Genomic DNA, 21,887 nt, shown 5'->3' on the forward strand with positions numbered 1-21,887 from the left:
AAGGATCTGAGCAAGAGGAATTTGATGCACATGGGTCTGAAGAGGAACAGGAAGAACCTGTATTTATTCTATAATCTGACTCCGAAGATGGAAAAACGACATACCGGAAGGTCAACGTCCTGTGAGTACCAAACACCCCTTGCCCCGAAACCCAATTCAAGCCAACCAAAAGGCTTCGGTTCCACCTCCGCCTTCGGGCCACGGTCGACACCGATAAAATGTTTCTAATGCCCGGCTCGGCACCGAAACACTTCGCTAAGCCTTCTGGATCAGCATAGTCTACCAAAGTCTGGCACAGAGCCGAAACCTTTGGGCTCGAAGCTAAAGACTACTTTGGAGCCAAAATCCTCGACTTCAAAATCAAACTGCTTCGGAACCCAATCCTTCCGCGCCGAAAAGTAATTCCACCCTGGTACCAAAGTCCTCGGTGCCGAAACTGAAAGATGTTCCTCCAAAGGTACATGATCAGGTTTTCTATGCCCCACCTCCCAAATCAAAAGGAACTTTGCATTAATCCGGATACAGTACAGCTTACTAAACTGCCCCCGAAGCGCAAACCTGAGTCGGAGGACATACATTATACAATTCCTTTAAAGAGGTAGAATGTCGGTGCTAACCCCTCTCCTCCTCTTACACCATATTTCCCTACGGATTCACCACCTTCTCCAGCATTGGATCTACTTATCACACCAAATAACTCTCCCGTCCTACAGCCTGATGATGATGATGATGATGCAGATACTCATTTACCTGTAGATCCCTGGGAAGACTACAATACTGATTCAGGTACTGGCAATGACCCAGACCTTTCCTGACGATAATGTAGCATATTTAGAATTACTTGCTAGAGCTTCAGAATATCACTGTGTACAACCAAATAAAAAATCACTAGTTGTGAGAAAGTGCCCTCTTTTTGCATGGTTTCCCCCACTTTTTGCTGAATTGCTGATGTAATTTGACTGAGTGTGCCCTGGGCCCCTGCTAATCGGGTACCCAGCGCCTAAGTTCTTTCCCTAAAACTGCATTGAAGCCTAAACCCAATTGGCATCTCTGGCCACAGGTCAGCCCCTGATAAATGGTACCATGGTACCCAAGGCACTGTGACCAGAGAAGGCCTCTAAGGGCTGCAACACTTATTGTGCCATTCTTAGGGGTCCTGTACCACTACACGCACATGCTGCCTTTGCAGGCTGCGTGTTTTGGTGCAGAACAAAGTGAAGAATCGACATGGAACACATCCCTGTGTGCGATGCCTTCAACCCACTGCCCTGGCATAGATCAGTCATCCCTCTTGCTGGGTGCACTATACCAGTGGTAAGCGATACAGGTGCATAAGCCCTGTACCCCTACAGTATCGAAGTCCATTCTTAGACATTGTAAGTGCGATGCTGCCATTAAGAGTATATGGTGCTGGGAGTTTGTCATTACGAACTCCACAGCACCATAATGGCAACACTGAAAACTGAAGTTTGGTATCAAACTTCTCAACACATCAAACCCACACTGATGCCAGTGTGGGATTTAATGAAAAATGCACAGAGGGCATCTTGGAGATGCCCCCTGAAAACTAACCCACCTCTAGTGTCTTGGCTGAGTGGCTGCTTTCAGCTGCCACCACCAGACACTTTTCTGGACCCCTGGGTCGAGAGCCTGCTGCTCTCCGGGGCCTGAATGCACATCCTGGGACGAGGTGCCAAGCCTCCTCCCCAGGATGGGCAGGGTTCACGAAGAGGAAGCTTCAAAGACTTGCCTTTGTGAGCTTCCCGAGGCCAATTGCTGCTTTCAGCAACTGGTTCTGACCCCCTCCCCACACTTTGGGCAGGAGAACTGGCGGGAAAAACAAGTGAGGAAGAGGTGTGCCCACCTCTGTTAACTCTACATCTCAGGTGGGGAGGCGAGGTGAAGCACAACTCAGTTGACGCCATCTTGAAGATGGGGCTACTCAGCCAACCAGGGACAGGCACATGCCCCCCTCTCACTGGAGGGTGGCATAATAGGGGGTGTACCCACCCCAGGGAAGTGACCCATTGGTCCCTGCCTTCTACCTACCTGTAACGCCCCTAAATCTAGTATTTAGGGGCACCCCTGAACCTTGCTTCCTCAGATCCAGACAAACCAGAAGAAAAGGACCCAACAGCTGTGCAGCAGTTAACAAGAGGAAGATGCCCACTGACTTGGCCCCAGTCCTACCAGCCTGTCTGCCCTCGAACCTGCCCCTGCAAAATCCCGGTGTGTCCTGCAGCCAGCCACCCCGAAAACCCCAGAGTGCCTGCCTGCCCTTCCAAAGACTGGTTCCCCTGTGAATACCGGATTTGTTCAACTGCAACCTCTGGCAGCAGCCGGAGACTGCGAATCTGCCCCACTCTGCACCCGCCATCCACAGCCAGAGCTTGAGTCGGCAAACACCATGAGGTCACCCCGGCGCTCCTACACTGAGATCCGGCGACCCCTGACCTGCCTCAAGCCGACGCCTGCAGCCTAAATCCAGAAGGCCCCCCTGACAAGGAGATGGTAAGATCTGACCCCAAAAGGCACCCCTGCACCCAACGCCCCACGGCCTTGTGTGCCCAAACCAACTGTGACTAACCAACCCCCTAACTTCCCAACTTACCTATTGAAGTGGTGGTCGCACCTAGAAGTCCTTAGTCTCCCTGCCTGCAGTGCTTTTGCAAACCGGAGGTTTGCCATTGGAAACAGGGCATCTGACCTCAAAACAACACCCTGCACCCAGCTGCCCTAGTGCTGCTGAGGGTGCACCTTTTGGTGCTACTTTTTACCCATTTGCCCTAAGCTAATGTCCAGGAGCTTTGCTCCCACAACCCAGTGGCCTGCTTGCCAGCAGCTACCAAACGGAGGCCCCCTATCACCTCTTGGATAACATTGGGCCTCCACTATCTGCACCCGGCCACCCTAGTGCCGCTGAGGGTGTAACAAGTGCATCCATGGCCCTGAGGGAACCCTTGTTCTAACCCCAGAACCTCCACTCCAAAGACCGATCACTTTCCTCCAAACCGATAACCCTATTTTCCTCCATAGGATAACATTGACTGTTTTTCTGTGAAAAGTTTCAAGTGTGGAGATGAGAAACTAAAGAAATTCTTTAAAATTGCATAATCTAACATAAACTATTTTACTTTCCTGTTTTCAGGAAATGTCCCAGAGTAGTATCTAGGTATACTACTCTGTGTAAGTCTAGTAATCTCAAGTTACTTACCTGCTATTTTACTAAAAAGCCTATTCAAGTCTGCATTTACTAAGCATTGCATTTCTCTGCATCCATGCTGTAAATCAAATCAAAGTGCATATACAATTATCATCCAAACAATATTTCAATTGCATTACTACTGTAAAGTACTTATTGCTTTCCTGTGCCAAGCTTGCTTGATTCTAGAAAATAAAATAAGTAAAAGAATATTTTTATACAAAACAATTGGTCCGAGTTCAGTCTGAGTGTGTGAATTAATTTGCTGACGGAGTGTGTAAAACAAATGTTTAACACTGTCCTCTGATACTGCCTTACTGCTTGAGCACACTACCGCAAATAGTGAGGTTCTATCCAATTTTACCTCTGCCTACCTTTGTGGTTCCACTGGACTCTGTGCACACTATACCTCACTGTAGTATATACAGAGCCAGCTTCCCATAACTAGTACACATAGATCCAGTCAGATTCGCCCTATGCTCAAAGGCATGAGACATGCCGATATATTTAAGGATCCTGTTCATGCTCGTATTCTCACTCCAAGAATAGACAATAAAAGCCTGCTCCGTCAGATCCAGTCTTTATTAAGGGGCATTTAAGACTAGACTCACTGGTTGTTTCTAATGCCCGTTAACAGGCCAATTCACAAACCTCAGGGGATGCCCCCCTCTAGACAAAGAGTCAAAATTATTAGACGCTTCTAGTAAGCGAGTAGCCGCCCAGGCAGTGAATCATTGGCGTATAGCCAACACCCAGGCCCTTTTAGTCAGGTATGATAGAGCGCACCGGGACTAAATTGCTTCAATATCTCCCAGGTGAGCACAACGCTAAAGCTCAGGATTTAGTACAAGAAGGAAAGCTTATCTCCAATTCTTCTATTAGATGTGATTTAGATGCTGCTGACACAGCAGCTAGAGAGATTAACACTAGTGTTACTTAGGAGGCACTCCTGGTTAAGGATTTCCAGGTTTAAACCTGAAGTCCAACAATCCATTTTGAATACTTAATTTAATAAAAAGCATCTCTTCGGGCCCGAAGTTGATGAGGCATTGTAGAAAATGAAAATAAGACACTGGTAGCTAAATCAATGAGAGCCCTACAGTCTCTTTCAAATCGTGGCGCCTTTCTTTGCTCCCTCTACCATGAGGGTTGTACTCATGCACCTGTACCCTCACCACTAGTATTGTTCACCCAGCTAGGGGGGGTGACTGATCAATGCCAGGGCAGTGGGTTGTAGGCATGGCACAGATGTGTCCCTTGTCGACTCTTCACTTTGTTCTGCACCAAAACACAGAGCCTGCAAAGGCAGTATGTGAGTGTAATGGTACAGGACCTCTATGGGTAGCACATCAGCTATTCAGCAAAAAGTGGGGGCAACCATGCAGAAAGAGGGTACTTTCTCACATGCCAGAGTATTGGGTTTCTGCCACACCTGTCTCACCCTGGCATGTTCTTTCACCTTTTTGCTGTACTTTTTTTTTTTTTTGGGCAACGTTGGCTGTCTTAGACGTAAACAAGTGTCCCTTGTGGGCATGTTGTCTTGTTCAGCTCCAGAGCGGTTTCTTTCTGCGTTCTGTACGGACACGATATGCAAGTACCCACTGGGACTGTTCACTGTCAGGGGGTGTCTGTGGTACGCCTTGCACCACTGTCTTGACAGCTTTCTATTCTGGTGGTATTGTCTACTCTTCATTCTTTGGTGTTGGGGCGTACTTAGTTCTCCCCTCGCGGCTCAGACTCGGTCTGGTTCTTGCCTATAGGCGCTAGTCTACACCAGACACATCACTGCTGCATGTTGCCTTGTGTCGTTTTTCCCTATGCACTTCCCAGGCAGGAGCTCTAGGCCCTCTGCTGCTTGCCACGCGGGAGCTCGGGTACTCCTGTTCCTGGCTCCTACTGAGGTTATCGGTGGCAGTATCCTTATTCAGGATACTCATTGCCATTTCTGCAGTATCTGTATATGGATATTTTTTTTTTTTATGACTCCTATGGATGTGTATTACTAACTCCTATGATAGTTGGTGTGGTGGTCAATATCTCTGCCTGTCACGCAGGAGACCAGGGTTCCATCCCCGACGGGTCTGATGTTGCTTTTGCTGTGTCTTGACATGAGCTATATATCCTGGTATGGTTCACATCGGTGCCTTTGGTACCAATTTCGCGGCCTCATGTAGGGCATACTCTGCGAGTTACACTTGTCTTTCAATATGTACATGTATATATGTATATGTGTATGTTTGTGTCATGGGATATCCACACACTTGGAGGTCAAGCATACTCTTTTTTTTTTTTTCCTTGCTGTGGGATCTGGGATTTTTGTTCAGATCCCATTTTCCTCTCCCCCTCCCTCTGGAGCGAGCCTTGTGTGTGCCCGACTTGGCCAGTATCCATTAACCATTGTACCTCCTGGGTACAGTTGGCCGGTTGACTACCTAGTGATGCGCCAGTCTCTGCCGACGCATACGTGCTGTGGATGCTGCATTTCATTGGGATTCTGCATGTGTGGTGTAGTTCTCACGGTTCACACTGTCTGCTTATGTATATCCCGGTCATCCACATACATGTATCTCCTGGTAGTCATGGTTCTGTATATCTCTGCATGGTGACATCTGTCCCTCCACATGTCATTTTTGACATCCACTGTTGTGCATGCTCCGTTGTATGCTCTGAATCGTACTGTTTTGTTCCTTTTCTGGGGCTTGTCTGGTGCACATCCATAGGACCTGTGCTTGGTTTAACTTCTTGCAGAAGTTTGAGGAGTTTCTTCCATTGTGCACATCTCCGGGCTCTCGCCATCTTGAAGATGGGAAGCCCTGCCCAATCAGGACTAGGCTCCTGCCCCCCTCCCACAGGAGAGAGGCAGAATAGGGGGGTGTACCCACCCCAGGACAAGGACCCATTGGCCCCTGCCCTTTGCCTACCTGTAACACCCCTAAATCTAGTATTTAGGGGCACCCTAAACCTTCCTTCCCCAGATTCCAGATTCCAAACTACAAAGAAGAGCTAGAAGAAAGAACCTGCCCTGCAGCTGCTAAAAAGAGGAAGACACCAACTGCTTTGGCCCCAGCCCTACGGGCCTGTCGACCCTCGCTCCTGCTCCAACCCGGCATCTCTTGTGGCCAGCAACCTCACAAACCCCGGAGGACCTGGCTACCTTTTGGCTCTAAGCCCCTGGGACTCCCATGAGTAGAGGCTCTACTCAAAACCTACCTCTAATCCCTGGCAGCAACCCGGAACCGCGAACCCAGCACACTCTGCACCAGCCAAGCCTGGCCAGTGCCGGAGTGAACAAAGACCCAGAGGACGACCCCACAAAGACTGACCCCGAGTCCGGCACCCAAGGACCTTTTTCGACACTACACTCCTGAAGAAACCTGCAGCCTCAGAACAAGGTGCCCCCCCCCCCTACCGCGATCAACAGAGGGTAAGATTTCCCGACACCAAAAAGCACCCCTGCACGCAGCGCCCCGCGGCCCCCTGTGCCCAATTCCGGGGTACCTACCTATCATCCAACTACCCAACTTACCTCTCGAAGTGGTGGTGGCACCTGAAGAGTCCTCGTCCCCGAGCTTGCAGTCTTTTTCTAAACCGGAGATTTCCCATTGAAATCAATTGATTGCCCGAAGGCTCAAAAGCACTCTGCACCCAGCCGCCCGAGTGGCCCTGACAGTGAAAACTACACCTACCTACTTCCCCACTTGCCCTGAGTAAGTGACCAGGAGCCCAGCACCCACAGCCGCGTGGCTTGCCAGTCAGCAGCCACCAATCCAGGCCCCTCTATCCCTCATAGGATAACATTGGGCCTAACTCTCTCTGCACCCGGCCGCCCTAGAGTCGCTGAGGGTGACCCAACTGTACCTACCTGACCCTGGGGGACCCCTGAGTCTATGCCCAGAACCTCAACTCTGCCAGTCGAGTACTTACCCTTAAACCGATAACTCTATTTTTCTCATAGGGTAACATTGACTGGCTTTTTCCTGAAATTTCTTCTAAGTGTGGACTTTTCAAATCTTAAAATATTCACCAAAAATCAGCCGAGTAACAAACGAAATTACTCACCTGCTCTTAGGTAAGCTCCCAGTGCTGGATCTTGGTGCCCAGCACTGTACTTGCCCGTAACCCAATTTTCTTCCTTAGGAAATCATTGACTGTTTTTCTGTGAAATTTCTTCTAAGTGTCAATTTCTGCAATCTTTAAATATTCTTCAAAAATCATATAATTTCTGAAAACGTAATTGCTTACCTGTTTTGGATAAAGGTCCCAGTACTGAGTCTAGGCACCCAGTACTGGATTACAAAAGTAATTAGAACATACTGTACCTGCAACTTGAATTTTCTTCCATAGGGAATCATTGACTGTTTTCTTTGAAATATTTTCTAAGTGTCAACTTTTGAAATAGCTAAATATTGTTTAAAAATCATTACAGTAATTAAAGTCGACTCATCACTTGATTCTGAGTACTGACCCAGGACTGAATCTAGGATCCAGTCCTGGAATTCCAAAAGTAATCCTAAAAGTAATCTGTGGCAAATAACATGAAACTTCCATTGAACTCCATGCATTATTGTGTTTAAAATAGTGTTATGTCAACAAAAGAAATGGGGACCAGGAGCTAGTTATGGTCCAATGTCCGTGCTCCAACATTAATAGTTACATCAATGAGGACATTGTTCCTTGTTGGAGGTGAAACAGAATTAGTGAACACCTACTCAACGGGAAAAGAAGGGGGAAAGGTAGAAAGAGAGAAAGTGTAGAGGGGAGGAAGAGGTGAGGGGGAGAGGTAAAGGTGGAAAGAGGCAAAGAACTATCCCCAGTATCAAGGATCCAATCCCGAAGGGGAGGAATCCAGTGTAGCCTCTAGTTTGCCCTCACACACCCCGAAGGATGTCGTGCTTCATCATCGGGCTGTTTATTGCTCTTCGCCAGGCCGGCGCTGCAATGCCCGAAGGGCCCCCGAAGGGTCTCTTTAGCGGAGGTCTTTTAAAGAGAAAAGCCGATATGCGAGTGTGAGATAAAACAGGGGTAGGGAGAAAAGGATCCAAGGAACAAATGGTTACGTGCGTGCAAAGTGTGTGGATAAAATTACCTAGGGGTGTCCAAAAATGCTATTTTAATATTACGGAGCCCCTCGTAAAGTAATAAGACCAGAAGGTCAGGGAGTCACTAGTGGGCGTAAAGTGCTTATGTGACTCAGAAAAAGGTCGACATGTTTCACGCCTGCTTGCCTGTAAAGGTCAGTGGCGTTTCTTCAGGCCCTAGCTATGTGAAAGGATGTGCACGGTATAGACGGGGGTTCCAAGGATTGGAAGGGTAACCCGCGTGAGTGAAAGGTAGTGTTTGGTACAATACTGCGAGGTGCAATGACCTAGTGAGCAGTGGGTCTAAAAATGATCTCTTCAGAGCGTACCAAAACTTGTTACCTCAAAGGGGATAAAAACGGGGGGGGGGGGGGGGAGTAATGGAAGGGACAACAAACACAAACGGAGGTTTAAGGTGATACTGATATTAATAACAGCATTTCAGGTGTAGCACAGGCTTTATATAAATACTTTTGCAATATGCAATTGACTTTTGTAGAAAGTTACAAGTGGTTGCAATAGGCAACACAATTTTAAACCCAATAATGCATTGAGTGCAATGGAAGTTTCAAGTTATTTGCAACAGATTACTTTTAGGATTACTTTTGGATTTCCAGGAACGGATCCTAGATTCAGTCCTGGGTCAGTACTTGGAATCAAGTGATAAAAGTCGACTTAATTACTGTGATTTTTAGACCATATTTTGCCATTTTAAAAGTTGACACTTAGAAAATATTTCATAGAAAACAGTCCATGATTCCCTATGGCAGAAAATTCAAGTTGCAGGTATAGTATGGTCTTGTTACTTTTGTAATCCAGTACTGGGTGCCTAGACTCAGTACTGAGACCTTTATCCGAAACAGGTAAGTAATTACGTTTTCAGAAATTACACGATTTTTTAAAGAATATTGAAAGTTTGCAGAAATTGACAAATAAGAAATTTCACAGAAAAACAGTCAATGATTTCCTATGGGAGAAAATGGTAAGTACAGTTGTAAGTATTTGAGTCTGTGCTGGGCACCAAGATCCAGCACTGGGAGCTCACCTAATAGCAGGCGAGTATGTTTGTTTTCGTTACTCGGCTGATTTTTGGTGAATATTTTAAGATTTGAAAAGTCCACACTTAGAAGAAATTTCAGGAAAAAGCAAGTCAATGTTACCCTATGAAGAAAATTGAGTTATTGGTTTAAAGGTAAGTACTCGACTGGCAGAGGTAAGGTTCTGGGCATAGACTCGGGGGGGGGGGGGGGGGGGGGGGTCTCCCAGGGTCAGGTAGGTTCAGTTGGTTCACCCTCAGCGGCACAAGGGCGGCCGGGTGCAGAGAGAGTTAGGCACAATGTTATCCTATGAGAGGTAGGGGGGGCCTTGGTTGGTGGCTGCTGACTAGCAGGCCACGCGGCTGTGGGAGCTGGGCTCCTGGTCACTTACTCAGGGCAGGTGGGGAAGTAGATAGGTGTAGATGTTGCACTGCCAGGGCCACTCGGGCGGCTGCGTGCAGGGTGCTTTGAGCCTTTGGGCGCTTAATTGATTTCAATGGGAAATCTCCGGTTTAGAAAAAGACTGCAAGCTCGGGGACGAAGATTCTTCAGGTGCCACCACCACTTTGAGAGGTAAGTTGGGTAGTTGGAGGATAGGTAGGTACACCGGGATTGGGCACAGGGGGCCGCGGGGCGCCAGGTGCAGGGGTGCCTTTTGGTGTCGGGAAATCTTACCCTCTGTTGATCATGGTTGGGGGGGTGGCACCTGGTTCTGAGGCTGCAGGCTTCTTCAGGAGTGTCGAGGGAGGTCCTTGGCTGCTGCCAGGGATTAGAAGTAGATTTTGAGTAGAGGGGGGCAGTAACCTAGTCTTGATAGGGCAGGGCTTCCCATCTTCAAGATGGCGAGAGCCTGGAGATGTGCTTCACCTCGCCTCCCCCACCTGAGGGGTGGGGTTGGCAGGCTGACACATCCCCTGTCCTTATTTGGGGTTTCCGGCCAAGCTTCCCGCCAGAGTGGGGGGTTGCAGTGGCCTGGGGAAGCTCAGAGGCGGCATGCCTATAAAGCTTCCCCCTGCCCATCCTGGGGGAGGAGATTTAGCACCTCGCCCAGGATGTGCATTGTTGCAGGCCCAGGAGAGCAGGGTCTCTCCTACCCAGGGGTCCAGCAACATGTCTGCTGTGTGGCAGCCTCAGAACAGACGTGGATTGTAGGTTAGGTTTTAGGGGGCATCTCTAAGATGGTCTCTGGGGTTCTTGGTACATTAAATCCCACACTGGCATCAGTGTGGGTTTAATGTGCTGAGAAGTTTGATACCAAACTTCCCAGTCTTCAGTGTTGCCATTATGGTGCTGTGGGGTTCGTGTTTGACGACCTCTCAGCACCATGTACTCTTTAAATGGCAGCACTGCACTTACAGTGCCCAGGAATGGACCTGGGAACTGTAGGGGCACAGGGCTCCTGCGCCCACACCATTGGCATCGGGCACCCAGCTAGAGGAGTGCCTGATGTATGCCATGGCAGTGTAGGTGATGGGCATGGCACACAGGGATGTGTGTCATGTCGACTTTGTTTTTGTCTTGCACCCAGACACCCAGCCTGCAAGGGCGGGGTGTGTGTGTGTGTGTGTGTGTGTGTGTGTGTGTGTGTGTGTGTGTGTGTGTGTGTGTGTGTGTGTGTGTGTGTGTGTGTGTGTGTGTGTGTGTGTGTGTGTGTGTGTGTGTGTGTGTGTGTGTGTGTGTGTGTGTGTGTGTGTGTGTGTGTGTGTGTGTGTGTGTGTGTGTGTGTGTGTGTGTGTGTGTGTGTGTGTGTGTGTGTGTGTGTGTGTGTGTGTGTGTGTGTGTGTGTGTGTGTGTGTGTGTGTGTGTGTGTGTGTGTGTGTGTGTGTGTGTGTGTGTGTGTGTGTGTGTGTGTGTGTGTGTGTGTGTGTGTGTGTGTGTGTGTGTGTGTGTGTGTGTGTGTGTGTGTGTGTGTGTGTGTGTGTGTGTGTGTGTGTGTGTGTGTGTGTGTGTGTGTGTGTGTGTGTGTGTGTGTGTGTGTGTGTGTGTGTGTGTGTGTGTGTGTGTGTGTGTGTGTGTGTGTGTGTGTGTGTGTGTGTGTGTGTGTGTGTGTGTGTGTGTGTGTGTGTGTGTGTGTGTGTGTGTGTGTGTGTGTGTGTGTGTGTGTGTGTGTGTGTGTGTGTGTGTGTGTGTGTGTGTGTGTGTGTGTGTGTGTGTGTGTGTGTGTGTGTGTGTGTGTGTGTGTGTGTGTGTGTGTGTGTGTGTGTGTGTGTGTGTGTGTGTGTGTGTGTGTGTGTGTGTGTGTGTGTGTGTGTGTGTGTGTGTGTGTGTGTGTGTGTGTGTGTGTGTGTGTGTGTGTGTGTGTGTGTGTGTGTGTGTGTGTGTGTGTGTGTGTGTGTGTGTGTGTGTGTGTGTGTGTGTGTGTGTGTGTGTGTGTGTGTGTGTGTGTGTGTGTGTGTGTGTGTGTGTGTGTGTGTGTGTGTGTGTGTGTGTGTGTGTGTGTGTGTGTGTGTGTGTGTGTGTGTGTGTGTGTGTGTGTGTGTGTGTGTGTGTGTGTGTGTGTGTGTGTGTGTGTGTGTGTGTGTGTGTGTGTGTGTGTGTGTGTGTGTGTGTGTGTGTGTGTGTGTGTGTGTGTGTGTGTGTGTGTGTGTGTGTGTGTGTGTGTGTGTGTGTGTGTGTGTGTGTGTGTGTGTGTGTGTGTGTGTGTGTGTGTGTGTGTGTGTGTGTGTGTGTGTGTGTGTGTGTGTGTGTGTGTGTGTGTGTGTGTGTGTGTGTGTGTGTGTGTGTGTGTGTGTGTGTGTGTGTGTGTGTGTGTGTGTGTGTGTGTGTGTGTGTGTGTGTGTGTGTGTGTGTGTGTGTGTGTGTTAGTTACAGGGCTCTAAGGTTGGCACAATAAGTGCTGCAGCCCTTAGAGTCCTTCCCTGGTCACAAGGCCCTGGGTACCATTTACCAGGGACTGACATGTGGCCAGGGTTTGCCAATTTGTGTTTTTAGGGAAGGAACATAGGCCCTGGGCACCTGATTGGCAGGAGTCCAGGGTACACTCAGTCAAAGTACAATTCAGCAAAAAGTGGGGGCATACCATGCAAGACAGATGGCACTTTCTCACAATATTCATATTGCCTCATGCAAGACTCCAGATGCGTCCTTTCCAAGAGTGCTTAGGACGCCAATGGAACCAGGCTCAAGGTCAGTTAACAGATCTGGTGTTGGTAGACGGTCGTCCTCTTCGCTCTCTGCAGTGGTGGAACACCAAGAACCTTTCCAAAGGACGACCGTTCCTAGAGCTGGTTCCTCAAATAGTTGACAACGGACGCATCGCTCTCCGGCTGGGGAGCTCACCTACTACATCACACCATGCAGGGCAGGTGGACACCTCTACAAGAGTTACTCCACATCAACCACCTGGAGTTACTAGCCATATTCCTAGCCTTAAAAGCATTTAAAAAAACCAATATCAGGCAAGACTGTCTTAGTCCGCACGGACAACATGACAGCCATGTACTACATACAAAAGGCGGGACACTCTGCAGCTCTCTCAGCTAGCACAGAACATAAGGAGGTGGGCTATACCTCAGAACATTTTTCTCCTAGCCCAACATGTCCCAGGAGTCAAACACCATAGCCGATCTGTTGAGCCATCAAACACAACAGATCCACGAGTGGGAACTTCATCCGCAAGTTCTTAAAACGTTTTTTCAAATGAGGGGGCAACCACAGATAGACCTCTTTGCCACCCACAAACGCCAAATGCCCAACCTTCGCCGCCAGATATCCACACCCACTCCCACTCATTCCACTAGTGGTGCGCAAACGACAGCAACATTCCTCAACTCTCATCCTAATTGCTCCAACCTGGGCAAGACAACCGTGGTACACCACATTGCCAGAACTCTCCGTAGTTCCGCACCGGAAGTTACACCTCTCTCCACGCCTCTTAACCCAGAACCATGGAGGGGTCAGACACCCAGACCCAGCTCAGCTCAACCTTGCGATCCGGCTCCTGAGGTCCTAGAATTCGGTTACCTTAACCTTCCCCTTGACTGTATGAACGTCATTAAACAAGCTAGACGGCGTACCACTAGAGCATGCTATGCAGCCAAGTGGAAACGTTTTGTGATGTATTGTCATAACACCAATCCCCTAGATGTGTCTATCCAACACATCAGCTATTTACTACACCTCCAAAGATGCAACTTAGCTTACATGTCATTTAGACTGCATCTTGCTGCCATAGCAGCATATCTACAAAATAGACATCTATCACTTTTTAGAGAACCTCCCATAAAAGCCTTTATGGAGGGCCTCAAAAGAATAAATCCCCCCAGAGTACCACCTTAACCCGTGTGGAATTTAAACATCTGAAAGAGACACCTTAGTGATAGATTCCTTACCTTGGAATATTCCCCAGGCGTCAGACTGGATCCGGAAAAATTTCTGCTTAGCAGTACCCCTGCGCGCCTGTAGGTGGCGCCATGCGGCTCCGTGCCAGTCACTGGCATCTTGCGCGCCGGGACGATGTCATGGAGGCTACTTAGGCGCCACCCATGCGCGCTGACTTCAGTTTTCTTTTTCCGTGCCGAAAGCGCAGATCCGGATTGAGCACGTGCCTCGGTAATTTATTGACCACTTTTTTTGAGACTTTTGTCTCCTCTCATCTCCTGGTGCACATAGGAATGCCCGGCTTTGTCTTGTAGGTCGTGCCACTGTAATTTCGGTGGCGGACCCCCATGATGTCTGCCTCTACTGCCTGGAGACCGATCACGACTCCCGGGACTGCTGTGCCATGGCCCCGAAGGCATTACGGGAGCGGCGCCAGAAGTTGCTGGAGGTCTGGCACTCCTCTCACTGCCGCTCCGAGTCTAGGGGCCGCTCGCGGGATCGCTCGCGGGACTGCAGCCGTCTCTCCTTGAACTCTGGGCTTCACCTTCAGATTCCGGTAAGCGGCTCCATAAGTCGAAGAAGCGTGTTCGCTCTCAGACGTGTGTGTGTCCCCCCCCCCCCCCCCCCCCCCCCCCCCCCGTTGGTCCCTGGGGGTCCCACGGCCTACCCGCTATACCCGGGTCCGTCGGCAACCCCCGAACAGCGGCAAGAGTTTCTTGCTGCCTTGGACTGTCTGTTTAGGTCTCGGGTTCCCGCCGGTGCGGCTGCGAGCCCTGCAGCCCCGTATCCAGGTCCTGTTGACCAGGCGGCACCGTCTCCGGCGCCAGCCCTGGAGCCACTGGATCAAGTGCCCGTGGCTCCGGCCCTGGCGCCTCAAGGTGCAATGCCGCTGGCTCCGGCCCAGGCGCCGCACTGGGTGCTGTTTATCCCGCCCCTGCCTCGGACAATTTCGTTCTGACCTAGGATCCTCATTGGGAGGGGTCTCCGGTTCAGCCCCGGCAGGCGCTGCTCCAGGCGCCACTGGCCCCCGGTCCTGCCGCCGCAACCGGCTCCTTCCCTGGAGCCAGATGAGGACTGGGACGGCTCAGAGGACCCCCTGGCACAGCAGGATTGGGTGGATGACCTTCAAGACGCGGGTGAACTTGATGTGTCTTCTGACCCAGGGTTTGCCTCTCCTCCGCCTGCTGTGGAGGAGGGCGCTTTCCACAATATGGTGCTGCGTCGAGCCACAGAGACTCTCGACCTCCCTACGGTGGCCCTTAAGACCAACCTCCTTACGGAGGTGCTCCAGACGGCGTCTGTCGTCGGAGCTGCTGCTCCCTTTCAATGAGGCCGTTACCGAAGTCCTCTTGGGTACTTGGTTGCGGCCGGCCTCGGGGGTGCCGATGGATAAGAACGTCGCTAGGCGTCATCACCCGGCACCTGGTGATCCCACCTTCTTGACCACTCACCCCACGCCTGAGAGCCTTGTCATTCAGGCCTCGACCTCGCAGAGTGCCTTTCCCTCGGCTCCACCGGACAAAGACTCTAAGAGGCTGGACCAATATGGCAAGAGGTTCTCAACCAGTTTGGGGTTGATCGGTTAATACCGCCTGCTTATTGGGCCATTACTCCCACGCAGTGTGGGATTCGGTGGCGGAGGTTCTACCTCAGTGCTCTGAGGAGGTCCAGGCTGTCCTTTCCCAAGCTATTGCGGAGGGCAGGGATGTGGCGAAGTTTGCCATCAGGTGTGGTTTGGACACCGCTGATTCGTTGGGCAGGGCGATTTCCATGACGGTGGCGTTGCGGCGCCACGCCTGGTTACGTTCCACTGGCTTCTCACCCAATGTCCAGAGCTCGCTCATGGACATGCTCTTTGATGGCTCCCGCCTCTTTGGTGATAAGGCTGACAATGCCCTGGAGCGCTTTAAAGACTCTTGTGCCACGGCCAAGTCTTTGGGTCTTTCCTCAAACCCCTGCCACAATGGGGTTTTGTTCCTTTCGTGGCCAGGGCAGGGGTGCCCAGGCGCGCTCTTCCATCCAGCCTGTGCAAAGCCAGCCTCAGCAAGGCTGTGGATGTGGTTTCTGCAGGGGCGGGTCTGGTAACCAGCGTGCGGGGCAGTCCACTTCCACCCCCGCTGCTTTCGCCTCAACCTTCCTAATCTGAGCTTCAGGAGCACCCCACGCCAGTGGGTGGTAGGGTTCACCTCCACCACTGGCGGGATTACGTCAGACAAGTGGGTGCTGCAGATAATCTGCCACGGTTACTCGCTCCCCTTTCTGTCCTCCCCTCCAGCCATGCTACCTCGGTACCACCGAATGTCGTGCGATCATTTGGCTCTTCTCCGTCAGGAAGTCATGGCCAAGGGGGCCATAGAGTACGTTCCTGATCAGGAAGTAGGGAGTGGTTGCTATTCCCACTACTTTCTGGTCCCCAATAAGGACAAGGGGGGGGGGCCTGTGCCCCATCTTGGACCTCTGGGACGTCAATCGCTTCCTCCGGAAGGAGAAGTTCAAGATGCTGACACTGGCTCAGGTCCTGTCTGCCCTGGACCCTGGAGACTGGATGGTAGTGTTGGACTTGCAGGACGCTTATTTTCACATTCCCGTCCTGCCGGCCAACTGGTGTTACCTGCGGTTCACGCTAGGCCAGGAGCATTTTCAGTTTGCCGTGCTCCCCTTCTGCCTTACCAGCGCCCCTCGGGTGTTCAATAAAGTGATGGCAGTGGTCGTGGCTCATCTGCGCAGGTCAGGGGTGTCAGTTTCGACACTGTTTCGGGTTTATCCTCCTGAACAGCGAGTCCGGGATATTCAGGCTATGGTTCCGCTCTTTCAGCCTCCAGCCTGGGTTTGTCAGGATGACCCTCTGGCTTCTGGGCCTGATGGCCTCCTGCATCCTGCTGGTGCCTCAAGCCAGATGGCATATGTGGGACCTGAAGTTCCAGTGAGGGCAGCATAAGGGCAACCTGTCCGATCATGTCCAGATCTCAGAGGGCACTGCACGGCAATTGCAGTGGTGGCTCACGAATCGCGATTGGGTCAATGGCAGATCCCTCTCCGGTCGTTCTGTGCATCAAAGCTTGTTACTCCTTGGCCAAGAAGGAGCCTCCTGTGTGACTGCGTGCCCATTCGACCAGGGCAACTGCAGCCCCTACTGCCTTGGGACGTGGTGTCCCCTTGCAGGATATTTGTCAGGCAGCTACGTGGGCCTCGCTGCACACGTTTATCAAGCACTACTGCCTTGACAGTCCGGTCCGGAGAGACTGCTTCTTTGGCAGTTCTGTGCTCCGTGACTCTGGTATAATCTTGTTCGCAGACACCGGGGTTGGTATTGCTGGGGTATCTATTCTAAGGTAAAGAATCTATCACTAACTTGTCTCTTTCAGGAGCACAAGTTACTACTTGTGTAACGATATATCTGTACGAGACATTAGTTAGTGATGGATTCCTTACCGCCCCACCCATCCTCTCAGTTCTGCAAACGGATTACTAGGGTTAAGGTCATCCCCTTTTAGGGCCCTAGTTTTATGCACCAAAGGTCAGTTTCTCTCATGACTCTGCGTTTCGGCGCAGAAAATTGTGTACAGAATGGACGTCAGCACACATGGGTGGCACCTAAATAGCCTCCATGATGTCCCGGCGTGCACGACGCCAGTGACAAGCGCGGAGCCGCATGGCGCCACCTACTGGCGCGCAGGGGTACTGCTAAGCAGAAAACTTTCCGGATCCAGACTGACGCCTGGGGAATATTCTAAGGTAAGGAATCTATCACTAACTAACGTCTTACAGATCTATCGTTACACAAGTAATAACTTGTGCATCGTTCTCACAAGACTAATGGGTCCTCCATTTGAACCTCTACATAAATGTGAGCTACAATTGTTAACATGGAAAGTTGCTTTCCTAGTAGCCATTACTTCTTTACGAAGAGTTGGCGAACTACAAGCACTAACCATTCAGGAACCCTTTCTGCAGATGAATCCTAATAAGGTTGTTCTCCGAACTAATCCTAAATTCCTTCCTAAAGTCACTTCTCCCTTCCACCTCAATCAATCTGTGGAGCTGCCCGTATTCTTCTCGCAGCCACAAAGTCGCAGATAGAGCTCTTCATACCTTAAATGTCAAGAGCATTGCTTTACTACATTGAGAGAACACAACCCTTTTGCAAGACCAAACAACATTTCGGGTCTTTCTCACCACCACACAAGGGCAACCCCATATCAAAATCTGGGATAGCTAGGTGGATTGTCAAATGCATACAAATTTGCTACCATAAAGCAAAACGTACATTATCTGTTCCTCCTAAAGCCCACTCCACGAAAGATACAGGCTTCAATGGCATTTTTAGGTAACATTCCCTTAGATGATTTCTGCAGAGCAGCTACATGGTCTACACCGCACACATTCACAAAACACTATTGTGTAGATGTGCAATCTAAACAAGCTAGTGTGGGCCAGGCTGTACTCAAAACAGTATTTCAAACTACTGCAACAGATACTGGTAGTCACCACTAGGAGGGGATATTGCTATACAGTCTATGCATAGTGTGTAATCTGCAGCTCGTATGCCTCGAACGGAATATGCTACTTACCAGTAGGCATCTGTTCTTGGCGTGTAGAGCTGCAGATCTACACACGCCCACCCGCCTCCCCGGCTACCTTTATCTGTTCCAGTATTATCTTATTTAGATACAGCATACATGGGCATCTTTCCTGTTTCTTACAAAGCTCCATCCTATCCCTGCTGGCGAAAAACAATCGGAGGATGGAGCCGATGCCCATGCGCACTATGATCCAAAGGAGGAGTCACCTATCTCGTGACTTCCAAAGACTTTCCAGGACAAAAACAAGTACAAACATCCGGGCCCAACGCCAGATGGCGATCTATGCATAGTGTGTAGATCTGCAGCTCTACATGCCAAGTACAGACGCATACTGGTAAGTAGCCTATTCTTTCTACTTTTCAGATCAGTTGAGTTACCGGTCTTCTTTCCTCAACCTGATTCTGTATCAGAACGAGCTCTACACACACGTTAGAAGAGCTTTACTATATATAATGTGGAAAGATCAAAAGAAGTTCGTAAAACGAAGCAGCTTTTCGTTGCTTTTTCGCCACCACACAAAAGCAATCCCATATCTAAATCGGGCATTGCAAGATGGATTGTGAAATGTATCCAGACATGTTTTGTGAAAGCAAAAAAGAGCATTGATAATAGAGCATTGATAATACTCCCTAGAGCGCATTCCACTTGCAATATAGTGGCTATTATGGCCGCCTTAGGGAATATTCTTCTAGCTGACATCTGTAAGGCAGCAACATGGTCTACACCTCACACATTCACCAAGCACTATTGTGTAGATGTGTTAGCACGGCAACAAGCTAATGTAGGCCAGGCAGTACTTAAAACACAGTTTCAAAAAACTGCAACAAATACAGGTTACCCACCAGGGCTCATTCTTTCATCCATAGAAGGTGCAGTAACTGGGCTACTGAATGCCTGCTTCCAGAAGCTTTTTAAGAAGTACTATGGGTAATTCTTTTGGTTAAGTATTTTAAACAAGCCTACCGCAACCACTTCTGTGTTTTGTAGGTATTTAACATCGTCCTCGTGTTAGTAGCCTTTTTCCTTTGACAGCTGCCTTTTCTTGTCTTCATTTATAATCTCCTCCATTATAACAGTTCAACAGGCCTCAGTTCAACAACCTCATTTTGGACAACTAGCACTACTTTTGCAAAACCTTATTTGCATTTTGTCCATTCAAAACTAGTTACATCTAGACATTTATTTGTTGGGTACTTTACTATACAATTTAGTAACTGTATGCGAATTGCCATTTGTATTGTAAATAATTGAATTTTTTTTAAATTAAAATTACTATACTTAAATTTACAACTTAAAATCTTGTTCTGATGGAGGATTTGTTTTCTTATTTGCAGATTGATGAAGATCCTACCCTTGTCCCAGAGGCAATACAAGGCGGAACATTTGGCTTCAATTCATCTGCCAACGTACCAGCTGAAGGATTCCAGTTTTAGAAAGTGTATTTGGAATTTAGGGTACGGTGCAGCACTAAAATGGTTTGGTCCATCAAGCTTGGCTCATGGGATCCGCTGCTGCTGCATTAAATCGGGAAAGAATTGTGCAGTTTTCATTTGGATTCGAGAAGCCCAAATGAAGTCAAGATGGCGAGTGGGTGCGAGTGAGAATGAGTGGCAAATGTAACGAAAACCTACACAATGAATGCTTATTTAGGTTGTGCAAAGGAGAAGGGCTAAAGGTCAAAGATCTTCAGTGACTGAGAAGGAACATTGACTTAGAGCGATTGTGGAGAAAAATGCAGTTTTATCATCATCAAGCCTTCTAAGCATAAGAGAATAGGATACCCATAGAAGTCAAAGGAGATTGAGCCCAGGGCTTGCTACGAAGCACTGTGTGAATGCAAGACATTGAATGAATGTCTAGGCTCGAAGGTGTAGAGCCAGGCTCATCTTTCAAATGTGGGGCTTTTCAGCCATGAAGCTGACACCCAGATATGGAGTGGCGTGTGTACGAGAGACGAGAGTATGGGTGTGGCGCTGTATGTGAACGCATGCAAGCTTGATTCGCCTTCAGGGGGCCGATACTAAACCTAGAAAATCATCAAAATGAGCTTATAAGTGTTACCTTACACTGGACATGAAAACGAAGACCGGTTTAGCAGCAGATTTTGGATAACTCTGCATCCTGTGCTTTTCCCCCCCTTTATCTTCCTTCAGTTACTTTTTTTAATTTCTTATTTACATGTATGGCTTATATTTTTATTTTTTTTGTATGTTGAAGATAAATTCTGTACGGCTTCCCTGTGCATTTGCACCAGATAAAAGTTTGATGTTAGGAAATTTGTTCTGTATCATCAAAACTAATTGGCAAGAGCTTTGCATGAAAAAAAATGTTCCTAAAGACTAACTGAAAAAGCAGATTCCATATGGAATAAACAAATTCAAGATGCTGTTCAAGAAATTCTTGTTCATTTTCAAAGATACCCTAAAGATCTCTGCATGTGGTAATCTGCAACATAGTTCATTTTTAGATGAATTTTGAGTCTGTACAAATGTTTCAGTTGTGGTAGAATCCTGTGCTGTGTTTCAATGTTTCTTGTTTTCAAACTTTGTTTTCTATGAAAATGATATGGAAACTTATCAATAGAAATTTGGTGCATATGTACTGCTGAATAAAGACAAGTAAAAAGATGTGAATAGATGTACAAATCGAACTGGTCTGAACACCTTTACTATGCCTAATCTGTTCAATTGTTTTAAAATCTTTTTATCTTACAGTAGACGTAGGCAGCCACAAACTATCTATTTTGAGCCACTTTATAGAGAACTTTGTATTTTTAAAACTTGCATTTGGAGCATGCAAGTGTTTTTTAATTGGAAGATTGCCTCGGTTTTGAGGCGTTGCACACTAAATTAAAGACAACCTTGATTAGTATAATAACCTAAAACTCTTAATAAGGTGGCTCATTGTAGGAACTGCTGTGCCTTCCCCTTTGAGCACAAATGTTGCATGAACAACAGTTTGCTGTTACAAAACTTACAAAGTTAGCCACCATTATCATCTAGACCTACTTTGTGTTTTACAAGTTAAATTGTCTTGAAACACTGTAGAATGGATAAAATTATTTTGTGATCATAACATTGTTGATCTAGAGTATTTTTGCAGCATTCCGTGTCACTTAAAACATGGTTACAATTAAACACAGCAGAAAACTAGCTTGTAAATTGTCTAGCTACAACAAAGGCTAGTCTTTCTTTGGGGAAATAAAGATTAAAACACTTTTTGCCTTTGTTTGATTTTTATGCATACGAAAAGACTATTAAATGTGAATTTTTAAAACCTTATTTGATATGGGTAGTATCATTCTTTTCAGTATTCCCCTTTTACAGTACTGTTAAATTAAGTTTTAAAAATAGAGCAACATAGTGGTTCTCTCCCGCCTTTGGGCACAATGGAAAAACCTTGGTGTTCTGTGATTACACTGAATGTCATTTTTGGCATGCCTTGTTTAAATGGGTTTGTTACCTTCATAGATTCTTAATGTTTGACCCCTATGTCAATAGTTTTAACTGGTTGTCATGGGTAAATTTCGTCCTATATGTTGCATTATTTTATGTGAAAATCTTAACTCCAGTAAGTCTTCAGACCCATTCATACAATGTATTCTCATTCAAATGTGGAAAGCACTCTACTTAAATGCCTGCAAAATGGAAGCGATCTATGTAAACTT

General features: G+C 48.2%; 1 protein-coding gene across 1 annotated transcript in view; it reads left to right on the forward strand.

The window, feature by feature from the left end:
* The window catches only part of KPNA4 (karyopherin subunit alpha 4), a 221,095-nt gene extending 199,657 nt beyond the window's left edge, over positions 1 to 21,438 (forward strand). The window contains exon 17 of the mRNA XM_085635233.1: positions 19,555 to 21,438. Coding sequence (XP_085491359.1) covers positions 19,555 to 19,653 — 99 coding nt within the window. The 3' untranslated portion in view covers positions 19,654 to 21,438. The remainder of the gene's footprint in view (positions 1 to 19,554) is intronic.
* The last annotated feature ends 449 nt before the right edge of the window (positions 21,439 to 21,887 follow it).

Source organism: Triturus cristatus, chromosome 11 (assembly GCF_964204655.1).
Source record: "Triturus cristatus chromosome 11, aTriCri1.1, whole genome shotgun sequence".
NCBI classification, from domain to species: domain Eukaryota; kingdom Metazoa; phylum Chordata; class Amphibia; order Caudata; family Salamandridae; genus Triturus; species Triturus cristatus.